Below are 20,527 nucleotides of genomic sequence, written 5' to 3' on the forward strand. Positions count from 1 at the left end.
TTCCATATAATCTGTTTATGCTTCGTAGAAGACATTATATTTACGATATTTACGATTATATGTGCATGTCATTATAATTAGCGTGCATCAGTTGGATTAGCCAGTTTTTTATTGACTAGACCGGCCCTGGCAAAGGGCAACTGATCGTCGCATGTTGGCAATTCTTGAGGCTGATTTCGATCTGTCCAACCTGGCTTAATCAGTTGGCCAGTAAAACCTGCAACTGCTCAAGAACCGCGCCCCATCCACACCTGCAGCGAAAAAACCCGCTTCTGGTCCAGCTGAAGATGTCTGCGATGCAAAGGTCTCTTCACGCCAATAAAGTAGCTACGTAGGAATGTGGAGCTAGCCAGCAGATGCAGCTTCGTCTTGGTCAATATAAACAAGTTGCCATAGAGAGAGGGAGAGAGAGAGAGAGGAGCCAATGGCCCAGAGAGAAGAGAAACCTGCCGCCAAGCGAACCAGCTGACCGAAGCGAAGCTGAAAGCAGCGATCGGCTCCAGAGAGGAATCTCGAGTTCGCAACGTGTTTTAGTTGCGTTCAAACGCTTTAGTCTGTAAGTAAGCAAGCCGAAAGCTAACGCAACATCACGTAAACGGAGCAACGATCGAGGCTCTGGACAGTTCGAGAGCTCAACGCCAAATGCGAACCACTTTTGCGATCGGTCAGCTCGAGAGTCACCCAAGTCGCCAAAGTGAGAGTAAATTGAAGCGGGTGCTCCCGCTGCCGCAACTATTCCAACAACAACAACAACAACAACGGAAAGAAAGTAAACGCTGCGAGACAAGATCGCTCGATTACCTAATCCCAGCTGAAGTTGGAAGCACAGATTAATGGCCTGGCGCTCTCTATTCCACAACGCCATGAGCTTTAGGAGGAGAAAACATAAGCACTGAGACTAAACACCCATTTGAAGCATAAAAACAAAAACAAGATCGTCGCATCGATCGTCGCATCGATCGACCCATTGTGAACTCATATAGTCATAACTTGTAGTTTCATGTGTCGCATCCATGCATTGCTAATTTAGAAAGCGCCAGTTCAGCATAATCATAGCATATCGGCTAAATCGGCAGCATCAACATTCATAGATATTCACACGATCAGAGTGGTGTCTGTCCCATAGAGCTTGTGCAGCCTGCAGCTAGCTTTCTCCCGCGTCAGTCGTGTCTGTGTCGCCGTCGCGAACTTTAGCTTCAACTCGAAGCCTTATAGCTTAACACAAACTGGTGCCCAATTTGAATCAAAGCGCGCGATGATAATGCAACGCTTCACGCTCTTCACAGTGCTCTTATCATTGGCCAGTGTCGATTCCGGTAACAACGCGCCACAAAACGTGCCTCTATCCGTGCCGCTTGCAGCCTCTGCCCGCCCCATGCCGCGCACTTTCCATGCGGCCAGCAACAACAACAACAACAGCAGCAGCATAAGTCGAGGAAATGTTCCAGTTGCAGTCGTCGAGCATCAGGAGGAGGCGGCGCTGTCGGCAACCACAAATGGCCGCGACAAGAGAGGTAAGTACTTGATGCTTTCCCACCATTCAATGAATGATAGCCAAGTGGCATCTAGTGCCTAAATCCATGCCAAGGTCGTTTCATCGATACACGTTAATGAGGCTGCCTCAATAGATGTGCCAATATTTAAGATAGCACTTAGAGAGCTAGAGAGATTGTTATATAGTTTTTATTTTACCCTGTACCCAATGAACTTGTTTAAAGAGGGGTATTTTGGGTTCAATCAAATGTATGTAACAGGCAGAAGGAACTCATCAATTATATACATTTATATTTTCGGTTAATCTAGTCGAGCTATGCCCGTCTGTATAAATGCACCGACTCCAGAAGATTTTAAGAGCTAGAGTTTGTTTGGTAAGTTAGCCTATTGTTCTTACCGACTTATTATTTCAGAAAAATCGATAGCTTGCTCTAATTTCGATAAGTCGATTTTCGTATCGATTGAGCCGTATCCATCTGTTTGTCCGCCTACGCATCGATATCGGGAGACTATAAGTTTGAGATATGCTGTATAGTTTCTCTTATTTACGCGCATATAATGATTTTTTAAGATCTATCGATAATTATCGATATCCTGATGGCATCTCAGCCCTGATCACAGGGTATCTTCCAGTAAGCTACTCCCGGCTAGAGCGATCTTACTCGTTAAGCATCATTGGATTTTCTCGAATGCCTTGACGCGAGCTGTTGAGGCGTGAAAGCAGATATTAATGAAATTGACCTTAGAGTGAGGCTGAGCATAAAGTTTTAATAGATTTACCGAGTGTTTGCATATGCGAAATAATTGCTAAACTAACTAATCATTATATATTGTATATTTTGCTCAAGTTTATACTATCTGTCGACTGGAATTTCATTGTTGAATTCTTAACTTATCTTTCAATCAGGTGGCGCGTACTACGTTTTAGAAAAAATGCTAATAGCCCAAATGAATGCACAAATTTGTCAACAAATTTTTTAAAATTTCTTTCGAATCTTTCTCCATATATATATAAAGCCCATTATAAAAATAATAAAACCGGCTCTGCCTAATTTACGCTATGATTGTTATATAAAAACCAAAGCCAGCCGATTTTATTATTAATGTCAATGGCATCTTTATAACGTAGCCCATTAGCATTAAATATTCCACAAGTGTACCCAAAAGAAAAAAAAAGACAAAACCTACTCATTTCAATAATATTTTATCTTCAATTTATTCTTATCTTTTTTTTCACGTTCGCATTGCATTCGATGTTATTTTTTTGTTATGGATTCGGCATGTTGATAACCTAATAAACAGTCCGTTATGAAACTCGTCTTAAAGCACCCCTTAGCACTTACTTATATCTACTTAAAAGTTGGTTGCTCTTTACCTTGTGACATTTTCGGCCAAATCCAGACGCGCGTGCGACAAACATTTCCAAAAAGTTGTCTATAAGATTAATGAACCGTTCATTGACTTGAATGTAGAAGATGCTAAGCGCATATCTTTAACTAATATTTAAATTCGTCTTTTCTTTTTCTGTTGAGTTCAAGCACCTGCTTTGCAATCGCCTTATAATGAAAGCCATTTCTATAACTAAAGTTGCCATATTAAGTAGTGGGATATTAATTCGAATTGCCCAACAAGTTCTTGGGCCAAAAGTTTACATCACATTATGCGAATGTGTTGATTAATAATTTATGGTGCCCCATCTATTCTTCGAGTGCTGACATAATAATCATTTTGAAAAACTGCTCAGTCAACCAAAAGAATTAAAGAACTTTAACTAATTAGCTGTCGGCTTGTACAAAATCTTGTCTGGCATTGAAAGACAATTGGTATTTGAGTATTGTCTATCATGTATCAGATTTCTGTGCGTCAATCAAGACAGTCAAAACCACAGCTCGCCAACGGGGCGTATGCGCTTCGGTATTGCGTTGCGTATACGCCGCATATGACATGCTTGTGGCTAATTATGAGTGCATTGATTGCGCAATGTGAAAAACTCGTCTGGAAATGAAATGAAATCTAAAACACTTTTTTGTTTAACGGAATGTGCAAGTTTTGTCTCGTTCGGGTCGAAGTCGCGTACATTTTTGGAATACATATTTTTCGCGCATGTTTCAGTTTATTTGTTTTTTTCTTCGGTTTGGCGGATTGCACAACTGCAAAAGAAACTCTCTTGCTGGGCGGGCAGCTGAAGTGTAGGGGGTTGTACTGTAGATGCTGCTGCTGCTGCTGCTAATTGACCTCTTTTCAGCCAAGCGGCAATTACACGGCCCTCGATTCTTTGCAGCAGTTGCTGTTTTAAAGATACAGATACAGATACACTATCCGCTGCCGCTGGTGTAGCTGGCGGGTTATTTGCAACAGATGCAAGTCAAAATGATTTACTGTTTGATTTGGTTGTTGCATTTTCAAGGCAGTTGCCAGTTGCAGTTGCAGTTGCAGTCAGCCAACATCCTCGACGAGTCTCGAATGATTTATGTGCCTGGGCAAACGACAATTAGCCAATGCTGGTCATGCCGTGTATCTGCTAGATAGAGATACACATCACAATTTCGGACAGAACTGGGTTATGGCATCTATTTGAAGCTGTTGCATGCTTCAGCGTTGCACGTTGCACGTTGCACGAAATTAATAAACTCCAATCGAACGGCAATAAAATCCAGCCAACTATTTGAAAACTGCGTGTAAAACATCGATCAGTATGCGATAAACGGCGATCGGGAACTGGATTAGATTGTGCATTTGGGCCATCACGACTTGGGGCCAACATTCAATTGGTCAACTGCACAGACAATGGCATGTAAATTGCCACAGCAACAGCAACAACAGCAACAACAACAACAACAATAACTATGGCAATTGAAATGTGGCTCATAATGAGCGACAAATACTCGTAATATCTCAAGGATTATTCAGCTTGATTTGTTGGCTCGTTGAGAACAATTAGACGCCAGCGGAACAGCGTGTTAACAATGGGCCCTAAATGTGACTGCTATTAGAGTCCCATTGTTGGAGTCCATTTTGTCGGCCCGACGAGTGCCCTCGTCTGTGACCTTAGTGCCGCACCAGTATTCAAGTTGTGCTGAAATGCCCAGCAATTTGAGTTTGAAATCGATGAATTAATGCCACGAGTAGGAAATCAAAATATTGATGACTTGCTCTTTAAGAAACCAACAAAACTCAACTGTCAATTGGTCTTGAGTGCTGCACTTTGTTCGAGATCTTATCTTGGATGGCTAAGCAATCGATCAAGACAAAGTAATTACCTGATAATAAAAGCAGGAATAGCTTGCTTTTCTTTTTGCTTTCGATATTGGATAACAACTACTTCCGAAAAATGTTCAAAAACTAATCATTACAAACTACTTGCATGTGTTTAATATTATTGCTTTGTCATAAAGTTAAAGGCCTTAAGAGCATTGGGCATAGGTAAACTCCATCTCATCTGCATCATATTTCTATCTTTTCCGCCTTTCAGTTATGATCCATTAAACAATAAGATTTATCACCTACTCAAGTTAACACACCCAATTTCAATATAGCCCACTTTCAGTACTTTCAGATGTGGCTATAATTCGAATTTTATTTGCCCTTATGCCACACTCAAATGTCAGCAACAGCGGGTTGGGGGCATTTGCTGACTTAAAGTTATAAATGACGACTCTTCAGACAAAATATAAAAATATGTTAAAGCAAAAGCAAAAAATGATTACCCCAGGCGCAGAAACAACAATAAATTGCGTAATAAATTTTACTTCATTTTACACACTTTAATGAAGGTAAACATATTTGTAAAGGCGTTGCAAAAAATACAAAAAAAAAAAAAAAACATATACCAGGCAATAAGTGAAACAAACCCGAAATGGCGGGTAATCAACATTTTTGGGCACACGACAATATTTTTTGCTTTATTATTTTTTTGGGTGTGTTTTCGGGCTAATGCATCAAGCGGTCTTTTGGGCAGCATTAAAGACTTTAATGTCGCTTTGTCTGCGCTGTTTACAGTCGCATTCATATCAATTATTTGGCCATTTAAACTCATTAACTGGATGGGAGATGGCCACTTGAACTGGAACTGCAACTGCTCGCAATCCGTTTAAATGCTGGACACTTAAAAATCTGATAGCCTTGACACAGTTGTGGTTGGGTGGTGGCGGGGTTGAGGGTAAGTGGAACACCCCAGTCAAACGGCAAACAATTAATCTGTCATTAAACAATAAACAAAAAAAACAGGGAAGAGCTCCAAAGAAAAATGCAAATTTACAAGCTGGAGCTCAGCTAATGATCACGTTCGCGACCCTAAGGCCGTGGCGGCGGGCATCCCTGTCTTTCAGTGGGTCACAGATTTGATTGATGCGTGTCAGTCGTGCAACTGACGCAGAGCGTCATGACGTCAATCAAAATGTATTGCCGACAGTCATTAAAGGCTTAGGGGTGGCCAGTGTTTACAGAAAAAGCGTATTTCTATAGATCAAATTGCTTTTAGCTTTACAGATTCTTTGATTAAACTGGGTGCAGTAACTGACCAAACCTGATGCTCTTCAAGATGAGTCATCAGTTTTATGTTTCGCCACATTTAATTTGTTAAGCTCTTGACCTTCAAATTAAGTTGAAGACTTATATACGCATGTCTGCAAGCACATATATGCAGACACAAAGTAAAGAGTACATAAGATTCGCTTGTTTATACAGATTGTACATGTGTTTATGGTGCTATAAGGAGATGATACCCTATTTTAAACAGGCATGTCTGAGCCCATCAGATATATATCTTCATTGTGGGGTACACGATCCAAGTCAATTCGTTTCTTAGCCTGGCTCTTTTATGCCTTGCTGCATATTAGAATAAACGCGCTTTACAGATGTTAAATGAAATAAATCGTCTCTTTAAATTCACTTTCACCCTTTCAATACTCTCACACTCATTCTCGTCGACTCTCTTAATAAGAGCCTTTCTACAAGATTCTCATGAATTCGAGTAAGATAATAGTTTTTTAGTATTACGAGTTCATTACAGAATTGCGCATAGGGTATTTCGCAGCTGTGCAGTCTCTATTAGAGTAGTCTTACTTGTTTTCAACTTGATTTTCTGCAACTCATCTTCAAGCTGAACGTGGGCCACCCGGTGTTTATGTAATTGCCCCAGCTGAGCGCTCAGAGCGGCAGCCACCTGTTGGGATTGCCCAATTGCCGCGGCCCACATGTGATAACATTGATTAATCGTGCATCAATCCAATTGCAGGCACGAGCGGCGGCAGCAGAAGCAGAAACAGCAACAGTGGCAGCGACAGCGGCAACAATCACTTTCAACTGGATCAGAGTGAGCTGGCGCGCCAGAATCAAATAACACAGCAGATATTTGCCAACTTTCTGGAGCGTCGTCTGTTTCCCAACCGCAGCGTTAGCCAGAAGATACCCACCATAGCAGATATTCTGCCCAAGCCAAAGCCCTCTCCACGTCCACGTCCGCGTGGCTTCTCCAGTAGCGATAGCTACAAGAAAAGTGGCGGCGGCGCACAACGCAATCGTTTGGCAGCAGCGGCGGCGGCTTCCAAGCGGCTAACGAGCACAACTAGCCACCGTTTGCACTACGAGGACGAGGAGGAGGATCTGGCGGACCAGCAGTCGGAGGCGAATAGCAATCCTCATGATGAATACGACGAGGATGTGCAGGAGTCGCTGCAGAGCGTCGAGTCTGAGCAGCACGATCAATACTACGGCAATATTTTTCATCGCGATCCCAGCGAGAATGAAGTTGACAGCGGTAAGTGTTGGAAAACTCTTTGAAAAGCATTAAGTGAATAATCGAAACCGATAGCGATTAGTGTTGGAAAACGGCCACAAAATCATTAATCTAGCGAGCAATCAGGTAGATAGAGACGTCAAGCGTGGAATTAAATAAGCTGAACTGCTGCTGGGCATCTGCTCTATTTAGCTAAGGCCATTTACAAAGCCGACTATCAATCAAAATTTAAATTTGGAGTAGCTGCAGCAGACGCTTTAACAATCGTATCAATATTCCAGTTAATAACCTTGCTTTTAGTTTTTTAAGTAGTTGCTGTTGATGCAGCCCACATATTCGTATACTCTTAGTTTTGTCATGGCGTATCCATATATTCGATTATATGAGCAAAAAAGTGCTCATGCAAAGATGCAATGGCTTTATCGTCCAACTGCCCCAGTGAGGGTATGAATATGCGCCCAAAATGTTGTTTCGTATTATTTTCTGGCAATACTCGGAATCACATATTTGCATACAAGAGCTTTTTTGTCTGTGGTAAATGTTGTTTTCACGCCGTTTCGGTTCATGGCCCACGGGGCGTATGAGGTATGCGTGTTTTTTATGTCACTTGCCGCGTTTGCGTAGTGTTTGCGTGTGCATATTTACTCTCTCGCCTTGTTTTCTCAGCCTATTTTCGCAATTTAAGCTACATTCGCCTTTTGTTAGCCCCCTCCCGCCGCCCACACTTGCAATGATAACCACAATGACCAGGGCCACTGCGATCTAAAGCACTTGCACAATATTGAACTTTTAATTTATGACTATAGTGAGTCTTGTATCTTATTTAAACTGTCAATAGAAACTTGTTTAACTGATTTGAAATGTATGTACCTTCAAATCGATGAATTTGCCCGTTGAATTCACACCTCCCCACGCAGTAGATATCTTTCGATTCGGTTTCGGAACTCGTTTCAATGCAGCTTATTGTTTTCTTATCCCAGATCGGAATTGACTTTATAAGCACATGAAATTTTTGTGTTTTTCAAATTAACTGTGACAATCGCTTGAGATAACATGGACTAATAAATCTTTCTTAACCAGCAGCGGGATTCGCCTTTGTCTATCCAGACATTTGCATAAGAAAGACCACATAGTTAACGTATTCCTGCTAATTTCATTAAATATTGGGAAAAGAACTACAAAGGTATTAGTAAGTACAAATATGATTTGTTACAAAGTAATTTGTCTACACCAAAAATATCTCCGCTGCAAAGATAACTTCAAACATATTAAATGTCTGCGATATCTTCGACAAATTATTGTCAAAATTGGACAAAATTATTTCGCTATTTAGAAACGCATATAAAAAAACTTTAAATAATAGTACTAAGGTATCGAAATCGAGGACAATACCAAAACAAAAATCCCCGTTGCAGATACAGACACATGGAAGATGTTTAGACAATTGTTTTCCAATTTCATGAAGGAAAAAACCTTCGCTTCAAATAAAACTTGAAAGATTATTAAATCATAATTTTCAGCGTTATCTATACTTAAACCCCTAAAACCTAAAACCCCCCGAATTTAATACAAATACAAAATGCAAACATTAGTTTTCTGAGAATTTCGTATTGAAAAAAATTTAAAAAAAACCCCCGATTCAAAAAAAAAATCCCCTACTTTTTGATAAGTTGCGAGTGATAAAACATTTTGAGGTCAATTTAGTGCATTTGCTAGTACAAAAAAAAAAAAAAAAAAAACAGAAATTAAAATTTGCAAAACTTAAGGAAATTTGCATATAAAAGGAAAAAAATATATACACAAGCTCTTCGCTTGATCCATCAGATGTCCATCTTTCAGTATAAATCAATAAAATCAGCAAACATTTTGTCATGATTGTAAAATTGAAGGTTTGCCAAATAAATAGGCGTAGTAAAACACGTTTTTTATAATAAGACGTTTGCAAGAATTTACGAAAATTAATTTGAAAAACTTAACATACGATAAGCCCTCAAGCACAAGCGATAAATACCTCACAAATTGCCTATCATTTATAAATAAATAGACAAATGACTAATTGCTGTAACGATTTGATTGGTTATAGGAAATTTAATTATATATTATTATATTATGGGCCATCGTTTCCGACTTCTGTGGCGCATTCCATTGATCGGAATAGCCCCAAATTATGCACAAATTAGTTTTTTATTACAAAGAACCACAGCCCTGACTTGCTGGCCAAGTAGCAATGAACTCGTCTATTGACCATTATGTTCGATTCGTCTCTGATCTAATTTCAATGGCAAATGCTAATCGAATCAGATACACACAAAACATAACAGCTGGAAACGTGTTTCGCTTCGGACTCAAACAAACAAATCAAATGAAATCATTAAGAATCGGCTCAAAAGCAGCCACTTACAACAAATAGCCAATAAATTATATTTAATTTTATTAACTTCTTATACATAATTATCTTTCAGGACAAGTATCCAAAGGTAATACGAAATATGCCACAGGTCAAAATACAAGTTGCAAGAAATTCAATAAGTGGTGTCCACTTCTTGACTTCGTGTATCGTCGCGATTTCGGCTTTCAAAAAGGATGAGTGACGTTCCATTTTACAGAGAGTTCAAATTTTTGGCGAAATTTGAATTTTTCTAATCAAAACAATCACGAATTTCGTTTCCTTTCAATGAAAGTATTTATAGTTTCAAATTTATAGTCTGACATTAAAGGCAAGTGTACATAGATCAACGGATTAACGGATCAACGGATCCGGTTAGAACCCGGTATTTCGATTGCTATTTGACTATAAATAATATATATAAAAAGATAGTAAATATTAAATAACAATCAAAAGATGCCAAGAACCAAATCTTGAAATTAAAAATATGTCCCATTTCGGGTTTTTTCAAAAATGTTTTTTTTGATTAATTGAAATTTTTTCAATGAAATTTATGTTTCTGACACAAATATTGTACAAATTATTTAAAATTGGAAATTAGACGACAGACCGAAAACCAGATTCATGAATCGCTGACATATTTTTGTAGTTGTATAAAATAATTCTCAGCTGTTCGCATTTGCTTTGCTCGGCGCATGTATTTTTTAAAGCCATATTACGTATACGCACTGCAGCACTTGTCAAGGTCAGGCGAGAAACTTGGCTGGCAAAAACTCAAAATGGAAATTGAAAGCATCTGCCACAAATGGAATTGTGCGGTATGCAAGCAGAGCTCGTGTCAGAAACACGAAGACTCAGTGAAATTGCAAAATCTTAGAACGTCGCCGATGTCGGAAAACTCGCAATGCAAGAGACCGCATAACCAGATATCTTGAATTGTTCGCTTTTGGTGTTCGTTTCACGCTCGAGCTCAGCTTTGTGGGCATGTCCAAATTAACGCACGCTCCACTGATGTTTACCTTGGTCCGCGGCTTCGTCTGCGTCTGCGGCTGCGGCTGTGGCTGTGGCTGTGGCTGCGTCTGCGGCTTCAAGACGTCAAGTGTTTGACAAGCAAGTCAGCTGCAGGCCACTGTCGACAGTCGCCAACAAGTGTTGTGCCGCTGTCCGTACACGCAGGGCAGCAGCATCTCTCGTCTTGGATGCTAATCTTACAGAGCGTTTCGTTTCACACCGAAAATCTGAAAGACAAAAAAGTCGAAACAAACAAGTTGAAGCTCTCTGGCCAACCAGTTGAACCGGCTCTCTCTCTCTCTCTCTCTCTGGCCCACTCGGCTCTTCCTCTCTCTCTGCCTACTCCTCTCCCTCTCTCAGCTGCGCTTGGGGATTCTGCGTAAGTTGGCGCCCAAGCGCTCCAAAATTGTTAGTTCTTCGACAGCCGACGGTCAGTTTGGGCGCGCATGCGCACGGTATCTTCGTCTTGGTCTACATATATATAACAATATTTTGGCCTGCTCTCAAGTTGTCTGTGCGCCGTTCATATATTTTTTTTGGCAACTTTCGATTCCGTTTCACGAAACTCGACAACGATTACAATAATAAGTATATAAAAGCGGAACGCGTATTTAAAATTCATATGTAAATTCGTGCATCTGCAGCAATACATAGATCTGACGAAAATGCGTTGAAAAACTCAAAAAAGCAGCGAAATTTTTATCTTTACGGAAGTGCAAATTTGCATAACTGGAAAAGAAATATTTGAGAAAATAATAAAATATACAAAATTATACAAAATCGAAAAAAAAAAAAATAAAAAACAAAACAAAATAAATTCCATTCATAGCAAAAATACCGAAAACTAACAAACATGCAAAAATATTTGATTTTGACTGTGATATTTGCCGTGTGCTGTTTTGCGGACAGGACTCTGGCGTTGGCGAATAAAGCAGCAGGTCCTGTCGCCGGTCCTGTCGCTGGTAGGTACTCAAGCCCAAGCCCACTTCTCACCTGGATTGCATAACACGCGGCTCTGGACATCCTTACGGGCAGTCGTGCAGCGTGCGCATTTTTAATTTTACTTTCACTTTCCAAGCTCGGCAGCAAAAAAAAAAAACGTTTATTTTATATTGTTTTTTTTGTTGTTTTATTTTTGATTGGAATTTACTCTTGGCGTTTAATTAAGGAGATGTTTACATTTGATGTGTGTGTATTTGTGTGCTTGTGGTAGGCTGTCAGCTACCGTGTTGACTTATCTCATTGATTATTGTGCGTAGCTCCAGTTTCTGTGGCTGTTTTTGTTTAAGGTTTGCTTTGGGCAATCAATGAAATTAGTCGAGTGTTCGCTGTTGTTGTTGCACCTGTTGTGCTTTGTTTTATTTATTTACGGGCAGCTGTTGAAATATTTGACAAATTGAATGTCACAAAAGTTCAAGCTACAACAAAGGCAGCGATAAGCTGGCGCCTTTTGGTCTAAAATATGAATTGTTTAAACAGAATTGAAGGCCAGGGTCAGGTGGAGAGAGTAAATAGAGCAATCAGTCAAATTTAGCACGATTTTCGCATAAGTAAATAGGCCAAATTGTAAGGCAGGATCAAACAGAATATTGGGCAGCATGGCGTATGCGTAATTTCAAGTAAATAGAATAAATGAAGACTAGGTTTATTTGTTATACTATTTGGTTTTAACGCGACGGAAACTTTATTCTAAACAAAACAAAATCCAAGTATTACGACAGCTGATACTCAAAAAAAAGCAGACATAAAAGTGTTTAAAACTGGTTGCAAGAGTAAAAACTCAAATAACTCGTATAAATTTATACTTAACGATTCTTTTGTTCGCATACTTCGCATGGAAACTTGTTAAAACGAAGCAAAAGCAGTACAAAAAAAAACGTACGTATTTATTGTCCAGGAAGTTTGTCAATCGTCGCTCCAATCAAGTACATTTCAATTTTCAATTTCTTGGCACCAATTTGTCTCCAGTGCCAGATATTTGGCGATTTCTTCAGCGGCAACTGAAGGTCACAGAATCCGTTTAGCCATGCATAATTCAATTTTAATTGGCCGCACTTCAGGGCAGAAAATGTTTCGGGGCATTGGCAATGACTTTGGCCACGCCACGCCCCACGGCCAGCTGGAAGCTGAAAATGTTGTCTTACATTTAAACTGGTTTTTAATGCCAAGTCCAGATTAATTGCGTGCAAAAAAAATTATTATGAACAAGCAATAAATAGTAAACGATAAAAACTATAATAAATATTGACTTCATTTATTAATAAACAAAAGTAATTCTTTTTAATTTGCCAAACTTTTGCTTCAAACACAGCCAAAACTGTCGGATTATAAATTAAGTTTGGCAGAAACTTAATCAATTTGCACCTTTTATTTGTTACCTGTCTCAGGCGATCTACCGCGGAGACCGGTCAGTCACTATGGGGCTTCGCGAGTCGAGATAATTAACAATGCGTGATAAATTCGATGATGCAACTGATCGAAAGTTTAGAAAAATACACTGTAACGCATATATATAGTACCTATTTATGTATATATTCTTGATCAGTAACTATAGCTCAAGCTCATAGAGTTCTAATGAAGCTAAGCTCAGCCCAAGCACAGGTCTTCCTTTTTATTGTCGCCTTGCATATGTTAGGGTCGGCTGGAACTACCATGTCATATTGCTGCCATAGGAAGCATCAGTCAAAAAATAAGTTCTTATACATATGAAGAAGTTGGTAATTATTTAATATATCTTCATTATCTACTTAATATCATTAATAATTTATCAGCAAAATCGAACCAAACAATGTTCTTTGAGTATTCACAAAAATACACAAAAATCATCATTGATCCATTAGTTGATAGTATTACAAAAATTACATTTGCTCCCAACGATGTTTTAAGCAAACATTAGTTTAATTCATAAAGCCGATTGCCAAATTGTGCATATTAAAATAAATTACAGTTTTGACGATGCAGTCAAAATGTTTCTCAGTCATTGTAAATACATGTAAATACTTCAATGCCGCTTCCCAGGCAAACAAATCAGCAGCAACAACAACAAGAAGAACAACAACAGTCATTATTCAGCATTATAATTATCATTAGTGACGCCTTCTGCAAAGCCTTGGCGCGTAATGGCGACCATTCGGATGATTAATTAACGAAATTCGCGAAAATGTTTCTCAGTTGCCATATTTGGGTGTCGTTTTATCGCCTTTTGTGTTTGTCTAACAAAAGAAACGCCGTTAACTTGGTCAAAAGCACACAGACACACGCGTGATTGAAAGAATGCTGCCCTACACACACACACACACAGTCGCATACATATCGTTTCCATGTATCCCCTTGTTGCTTAATTGACCTTCCCATAGTCAGAACTCGGTGTGAGCAGTCGTTGACCTTGGTTTAGTTTTATTTCATTTATAGATCTCCCCCCCGAGTTGGCCAGCATATCAAAGCCATTGTCAAATATTCTGTCAACGATTCATATGAGCTCATTATGCTGCAGCGGCTGGAACTGGTTCAACTAGTTATGGAGCGAACCAGTTCTCGCACTCGCACTTAGCCAGATTGTCCAGCATAATTCATTTTGTGGCGAAATTCGAAATGCAAAATGCGCATCAAGCGCAATTAGGTAAAAGGCTTCTATTCCGTTCATAATTTAAGATCTGTTTAGACGTGGCCAGTTTTGTTTATGGTCAAACAGCATTTAAATGACAATTTTTATAATTTAAAAGCGATTTTAATGGTTGAACTTCTTGGCAAATAATTAATCAGTTGTGAACAAACCAGAAATTCGCAAGAGCAGGTATTTAGACTCAAATGAAGCCTTACTTAGATTTGTAACTGTCGTTAAGTAAGGCTTTATGAATCTTTGATTTTAACTGTGAATACTGTCTGTGCGTGTGTAAATATTCTTTTGCTAAGCCTCCGATCGTAACTTGTATATTTTAAGAGCATTTTATAACTGTTTTACTTTTGTATGTAAATTTTTACGGCGCGACCTTGATATTTTAAGATCGTTGCCTGTAAGAAAATGTTTAAAATCTGTATACAAGTTATTTTGCGTTGTTCAGATTTTTATTGATGCGCTTCCTTGATTTTATTTATAGACTGCCCCAACTGTGTGGACGAGTCGCAGTACACGCCGAATAAGTGGACGATGCCGCTGCTGAAGCTGGGCGAGAAGCGCTACTACCTGGGCATCTTCTTCAAGGTAAGCTGCATTCCGCACCATAAACATACAACTGCAACTTTGCAACGGTTCAACGGACAGGCCCCAGTCCGGTTCGCCATTTGCCATTAAGTTTAGCCGCCGGTTGGCAAATATGCATATGAAATTTAGCGGCAACATTTCAGACGCTTGCAACAGACAATGCAATACATTTTCGTTTAAGTAGTACAAAGTTCAATACACGATCATAAGAGGATTTTTACTTATAAAGCAACATATGTGCATGTGTATGTATATTTAGTTGTAAGTCGACTCGGCTGAGGCAACCTTCTTGATATCATTGACTTCTGATATCTTTAGCCTCAGAACTGATATCAATGCCATTGGATCATTAAATAAATGCCCGCTACTACGACCATGATGTTCCAAACGGCAGATTGACGTGCTTGGACACGCATCAACAGCTACGTTTATTTAATATTTGTATAATTCATGCAGCCATTCATATTAAAAACATATTAGTCAAAGGTCCGCAACGCGCCCGCGACGCGTGCGTTTGCGACGCGACTCTGACGCGTTTTTTGTATGTGACGCTCTGTGTGACGTGCAGAGACGGGTATGCAAATAACTCACAACGGTTGTGCATTCAAACCAAATCAATAAATTTTCTTCTGTTCCATAAAAAGCAATCTCCTTGAACTTTAAAGCCACGCCAAAAGCTAATATAATAAACTCATTTAACGGCCAGCCACTGAAATCTCGTCATATTAAATCAGAAGAGCAAATTAGTTTTAAGCTCAAATGTTCGGAAAGCAAAGAAAAGTTGATGCGATTTATCTGTGTGAGCCTGTAGAGGAAGTTGTTTCTTTTTTTTTTGTTGCTTTGGTACTTAAATGACGGCTATAGACGACACCCAAAGGTCAGCTGCTCGCGGAGAAAGATTGATGGTGATTGATGGGCACTGTTCGAAGTTAGTTCTCATGGAATTTTAAGGAATGTGAGCCAAAGATTTGGCAGCTCAATACCAGGCAACAGGTACTTAAACAGCCACAAATTGAATTAAACAAAACGCTCGCATTTAATTGCTAAACGATTAATTGCTCGTATAGATGGCACAGATAATATTGGCCACGTTTAAAAGTGAGAACCCGTAAAGATTGGCATGAGGTAAGCGATATTTCAATTAGTCAGGATGGCATTAGCGTTAAACCAGTTCCACATGCAAATTACCCGAACATTCCCATTTTGTAATTAAATAACTCAAGCCGAAACTCTTCAATCGGCTTGATCTGAATTGTGGCTTTAGACTTTAAGCGATGTCTATGAAATCTATTTTTATTTTTCTATTCTTATTCTTTTTACTTGAAACCCCAAACCAAAATGTTGCCAACAACTGCAAAGCGACGTCAAAAGCAACGAAAAAGTAATTAATTTTTATGTACACATTGTTTATGATATGTGACTAGTTAGTCGCAGGCTGCTTGCGAGGGGAGAGGGGCAGAGGGGCAAGGGGGTCTTCGCAAATAAAAACATTTCTATTGTGAGCATGCCGACAGTTAGATTGTGAATTGTATTCATTATTCGAACATTAATTAAGAGCAGGTGCCACAGCTGATTAGGTGGCGTTGTGCTGCGATACGCGAAACATGTTACCAAAAAATAAATAAATAAATATATAAACAAAAACAATAAATAATAAAAAAACAGAACATAAACATTTGCTTTATAACGGTAAAGCAACTCTCCTGCCTGGAACCCCATTCTAAATCATCTCAGCTCGTGAATTAATTAAACAGATTCTCGTTTATTAACTTTTGGAAACTTTTTCAGAAATGTTCCATTTATTTATTGGACTATTCTCAATTAGGCATCGCTGTAAGCCCCATGAATAAATTAGCATACTTCAATCTTTGTTTCGTGTCTTACGCAATGCCATAAACATCGCGTCGTGTGTCAAAATGCAAATATTGCTAAAATAAAGAAAACAAATACTAAAATTAATTTGCCTGCGGCACGAATAGACCAAGAAAAATCATACAGCCGTCGTCAGCAGGCGGCGGCCAACTGGCCAGTCAGCAAATGGATTCGGACTTGGGCGATGGTTTTTTTAATGCGACACTAATTGCAGTTGATTATACGATGGAGGGGAGCCGAAGGCGGGGCAGCTGGTAATAGTCGATTGAGCAACTCCATCGATTCCACTATTCGATGTGTTAATGACATTTACAGAATTGTCAAACATTTTGTTGCCACTTAATTGAGTTGCTGCAAATTGAATTCGGTGGCATTTGTGGAACAAGAACATTCGCTTATTGATTAGATAATAAAATATTCTGATTTAGATGCTATATTAAACTGTTTGTCCTGACTGACTGATGCTTGAAAGAGCGAGGGAGTGGAACTTCCACGTGCATATGTGAAAAATTAGTGGAAATCGGTTATATGCATTTTAAAAGATCTTTATCCAAATTCATTGTGGACAAATTCCACAATGTTTAGATCTAAATGCTATATTAAACTGTTCGTTCTGACTGATTGATTCTTAAACAGAGTGCAAGAGCTACGAAGCGGAAATTCCACGCGCAAATGTAAAAAATAGGTGGAAATTGGTTGGTGGTTATGCAAATACAAAGATCTTTGTCGAAATTAATTAAAATTTTCATACATATCAGTAAAAAATGAATGCGTGTTCCATAGATTTTAAGAAGTGCTCAGGCTAAATACTGTTGAATCCCTTTTTATCCGATCGACTTAAAGCTCATGATTCCCCGATTGCACAGTTTCCACTTAGCTGGGTATAAGTGCTGGTAAACGGTAGTGTTGTAATATTAAACATTTTCCCACGGGCGAAAAGGGGTTTAAAAAAAGCGTTGTCTTAAATTTGACGTGCAGAAATAACTTCGCATGACAAAGCAGGCCGCAAGCTTATTCACAGAGCTATGCATTATAAATTAGTTTTATATTTTTCTACGTCAGTTTTTCTGGCGAATTTCCACTCTCTCTTTTGCAATGCATAATGACATAATACCTATCGAACTGTCCCAACAACAACAATCATTCCTGCTGCCAATCCTTTCATCAACTGCCGTTGCCCACATGCGGCATGTGGCACATGTGGCACATGTGGCACATGACACAAGTTGCCCACTCGACAATCCACATTCGATTGCATGACTGATCCAGATCTTAAACGCCGTGTCAGCTGCCACATTCATATGTGTTCCCCACCCTCGCCCGTTGCCTGTGGCCTTTCACCTGGCTGCAAATCTCTGCCAATGAAAGTCGTCAGCATTTTATGTTTTATTTTGAATTATTTAACAGGCAGCGCTTGCAACGTGGCAGGTCCGGGTGTTGTGGCAGCTAACACCCGCCCACGCATTACGAATTCCGCTTACGAGCTGGCAGCCAATTAGAGATGACGTTGATGTGGCCAAAACCGTTTATGTTGGCCATAGAAGCAGCGCGGGCTTTGGTTTAGTTTGGCCATATGCCACGTGCCGTTTGTAGCCAGTATATCAATATGTCAATAACTGCAATTTGATATTCGATTAACACTAATGGCTTATGGTTACACCTGCTGCACCCGCACCTGGCCACGTGTAATTAGCCAAGCCTCTGCCTGTTGATTCTGTGGCTGGGCTAACAACATATATTTTTTATTCCAACTCCTCCTGTGTGTCCATATGAGTGCTCTTCAACCAGCAGCTGATGCGCATCTAAATCGATTACGCAACTACCTCCTCCCCTGTGCTCCTGCTCGATACACACATTTGCACCCTGTGCCCCCGTGCCCCGTGTCCTGTGGCAGGCACTCGTCAGGCATTTGCTCTGCGGTTTACCGCCCGTGTCGACATCGACGTCGTCATTAACTTTGCTTTAATTATATTACCCGTAATTGTGCGCGAATAAAGCGCAAACTGACGCAGCAGCAACCTGTCCTCGCGATGGCATCCGCTCTCCGCGACATCCCCATGACGTGAAGAATGTTCTCGTTGTTGTTGTTGTTGTGTTGTGGCACGCTCACTGAAAGTGTTTATTGGGCTGTAAGAGGATGCTCCACTGACGCCAAGAAGTCAATTAGTTTGCCATGTGAGCAAAAGAAAGCACTAGCCAGTGCCTTCGCACCCGAACCTGCCACCTCACAGGTGTGCTGGCTGTGGGACAGCCTTAATGGCCTGCGACGTGTTAAGGATTGTGTACAAATTCTTTGTAGCAGCCAAAAACTTTTGACTGCCGCGCATACCCTACACTAGCTTAGGCATGTTGTTTAAATCATTGAAGCATTAAATATTGTATAAAAAACATTTATTGCTCAAATATGAAGAGGTTTATAATGCCTAAAATATATAGGAATAGCAAGTATGTTCATCAGCTTCATAGAAATCAAAGGTATATAGAGGTTTATAAATTTTCTATTTTCAAACCAATTAGTTAAGAGTGTTTAAGCTTCGCTGCAACGCAGTAAAGTTTGCTTTTCTTGGCACTCACAATTTACTATTTCTTCAACTTGCAGGCAAATTGGTTCAAAGCCACACAATACTGCCGGTACCATGGCATGCACTTGGCTAGCATTTCATCACAGGAAGAGAACGATAGACTGGAGAAACATATACGCGACTTTGGTAAGTGAATGGGCGCTTTTAAAGCAGCCGCTGAAGTCACGGAATGCTCTGAGAGTGAACTGCCGGCCAACACGGAGGAGGGGGGCTTTGACTTTCTAGCGTGCATAATACGCGGAAGTTGGTAACCCAAAACTTAAAATGCTGACAAAGGGAGACATGGGCAACGGGCGAGCGAGGTGGTGTTTGGGGGCCACACAATGGACGGCAAATGCGGCCAGGCATTCAATTTCGATGCACTTTCCATGGCATCCAACATAAATCCCTGTGCTGCAGAGCACAAAAGTGAATGTGCCATGTGGACAGACGGACAGGCGGACAGGTGGGCAGGTGGGCAGTTGAGACACGCCCATTAGTGACTGCTTAATCCAGATGAAAAGTGCGCATATAATTTATAACTCTCGCTATCTGCGGTGATTGCACTCGTTCACAGGCTTGGGTCACGAACATTTCTGGATATCTGGCACAGATCTGGCCGATGAGGGCAACTACTTTTGGATGGCCACCGGACGGCCGATTACGTTTACCAATTGGAATGCCGGCGAACCAAACAATTTCCGCTATGAGAATGGCGAGGAGGAGAACTGCCTCGAGCTGTGGAATCGAGATGGCAAAGGTCTCAAATGGAACGATTCACCCTGCAGCTTCGAGACCTACTTTGTCTGCGAGGTGCAGCCCGTCTGATCGACACATCTGCATAAACATATATAAATGCTTATATATACATACACACATATATATATATATAGGATATCAAGCATACGACATGCGGCACACAAGACAAATTATTTAGCTGGAATAAAATGAACAAATTTAGTAGTTTTAATGTGTAGTGTATTAGTTGTTAAGTATGTGAAGGCAACTGACTTTTGCTGTGCTGTGTATGTGTTAATCTAACTTTCAGACGAATCCAAAATTTCAACAAAATTATTTACATAATTTAATTAATTTGGTTAAGTTCTTGTTGATGCTTAGCTAGTAAACCAATTAAATTATACGCTCGTGTAGGCATTTGTAAAAATAAACAAACAAAAAAGCACCCCTTTAAAATGTATATATACACATATGTATATATATACATATTACAGTGTAATGCGATTTATAATCTATAATCATTTACG

The 20,527-nt window shown here is 39.8% G+C and overlaps 1 protein-coding gene across 6 annotated transcripts; it reads left to right on the plus strand.

Moving 5' to 3' along the window:
* The first annotated feature begins 15 nt into the window (after nucleotides 1-15).
* Nucleotides 16-20,436, plus strand: LOC115769469 (C-type lectin 37Db). 6 transcript variants are annotated; one of them, XM_030714283.1, is made up of 5 exons: nucleotides 16-1,514; nucleotides 6,731-7,252; nucleotides 14,726-14,829; nucleotides 19,301-19,409; nucleotides 19,840-20,436. In XM_030714283.1, exons 1-5 carry the CDS (start codon nucleotides 1,256-1,258, stop codon nucleotides 20,088-20,090), a joined length of 1,245 nt encoding a protein of 414 aa, XP_030570143.1. In that variant the 5' UTR covers nucleotides 16-1,255; the 3' UTR covers nucleotides 20,091-20,436. The 6 variants fall into 6 exon arrangements, 5 of the variants coding, with proteins under 5 accessions (XP_030570143.1, XP_030570144.1, XP_030570145.1 ...); XR_004018748.1 differs by lacking the exons at nucleotides 14,726-14,829; nucleotides 19,301-19,409; nucleotides 19,840-20,436 and adding exons at nucleotides 7,307-7,511; nucleotides 8,312-8,331; XM_030714287.1 differs by lacking the exons at nucleotides 16-1,514; nucleotides 6,731-7,252 and adding an exon at nucleotides 11,482-11,590.
* Nucleotides 20,437-20,527: the final 91 nt, after the last annotated feature.

This window comes from Drosophila novamexicana, unplaced genomic scaffold, assembly GCF_003285875.2.
Source record: "Drosophila novamexicana strain 15010-1031.04,08,12 unplaced genomic scaffold, DnovRS2.1 tig00004554-arrow-pilon, whole genome shotgun sequence".
Lineage (NCBI taxonomy): Eukaryota > Metazoa > Arthropoda > Insecta > Diptera > Drosophilidae > Drosophila > Drosophila novamexicana.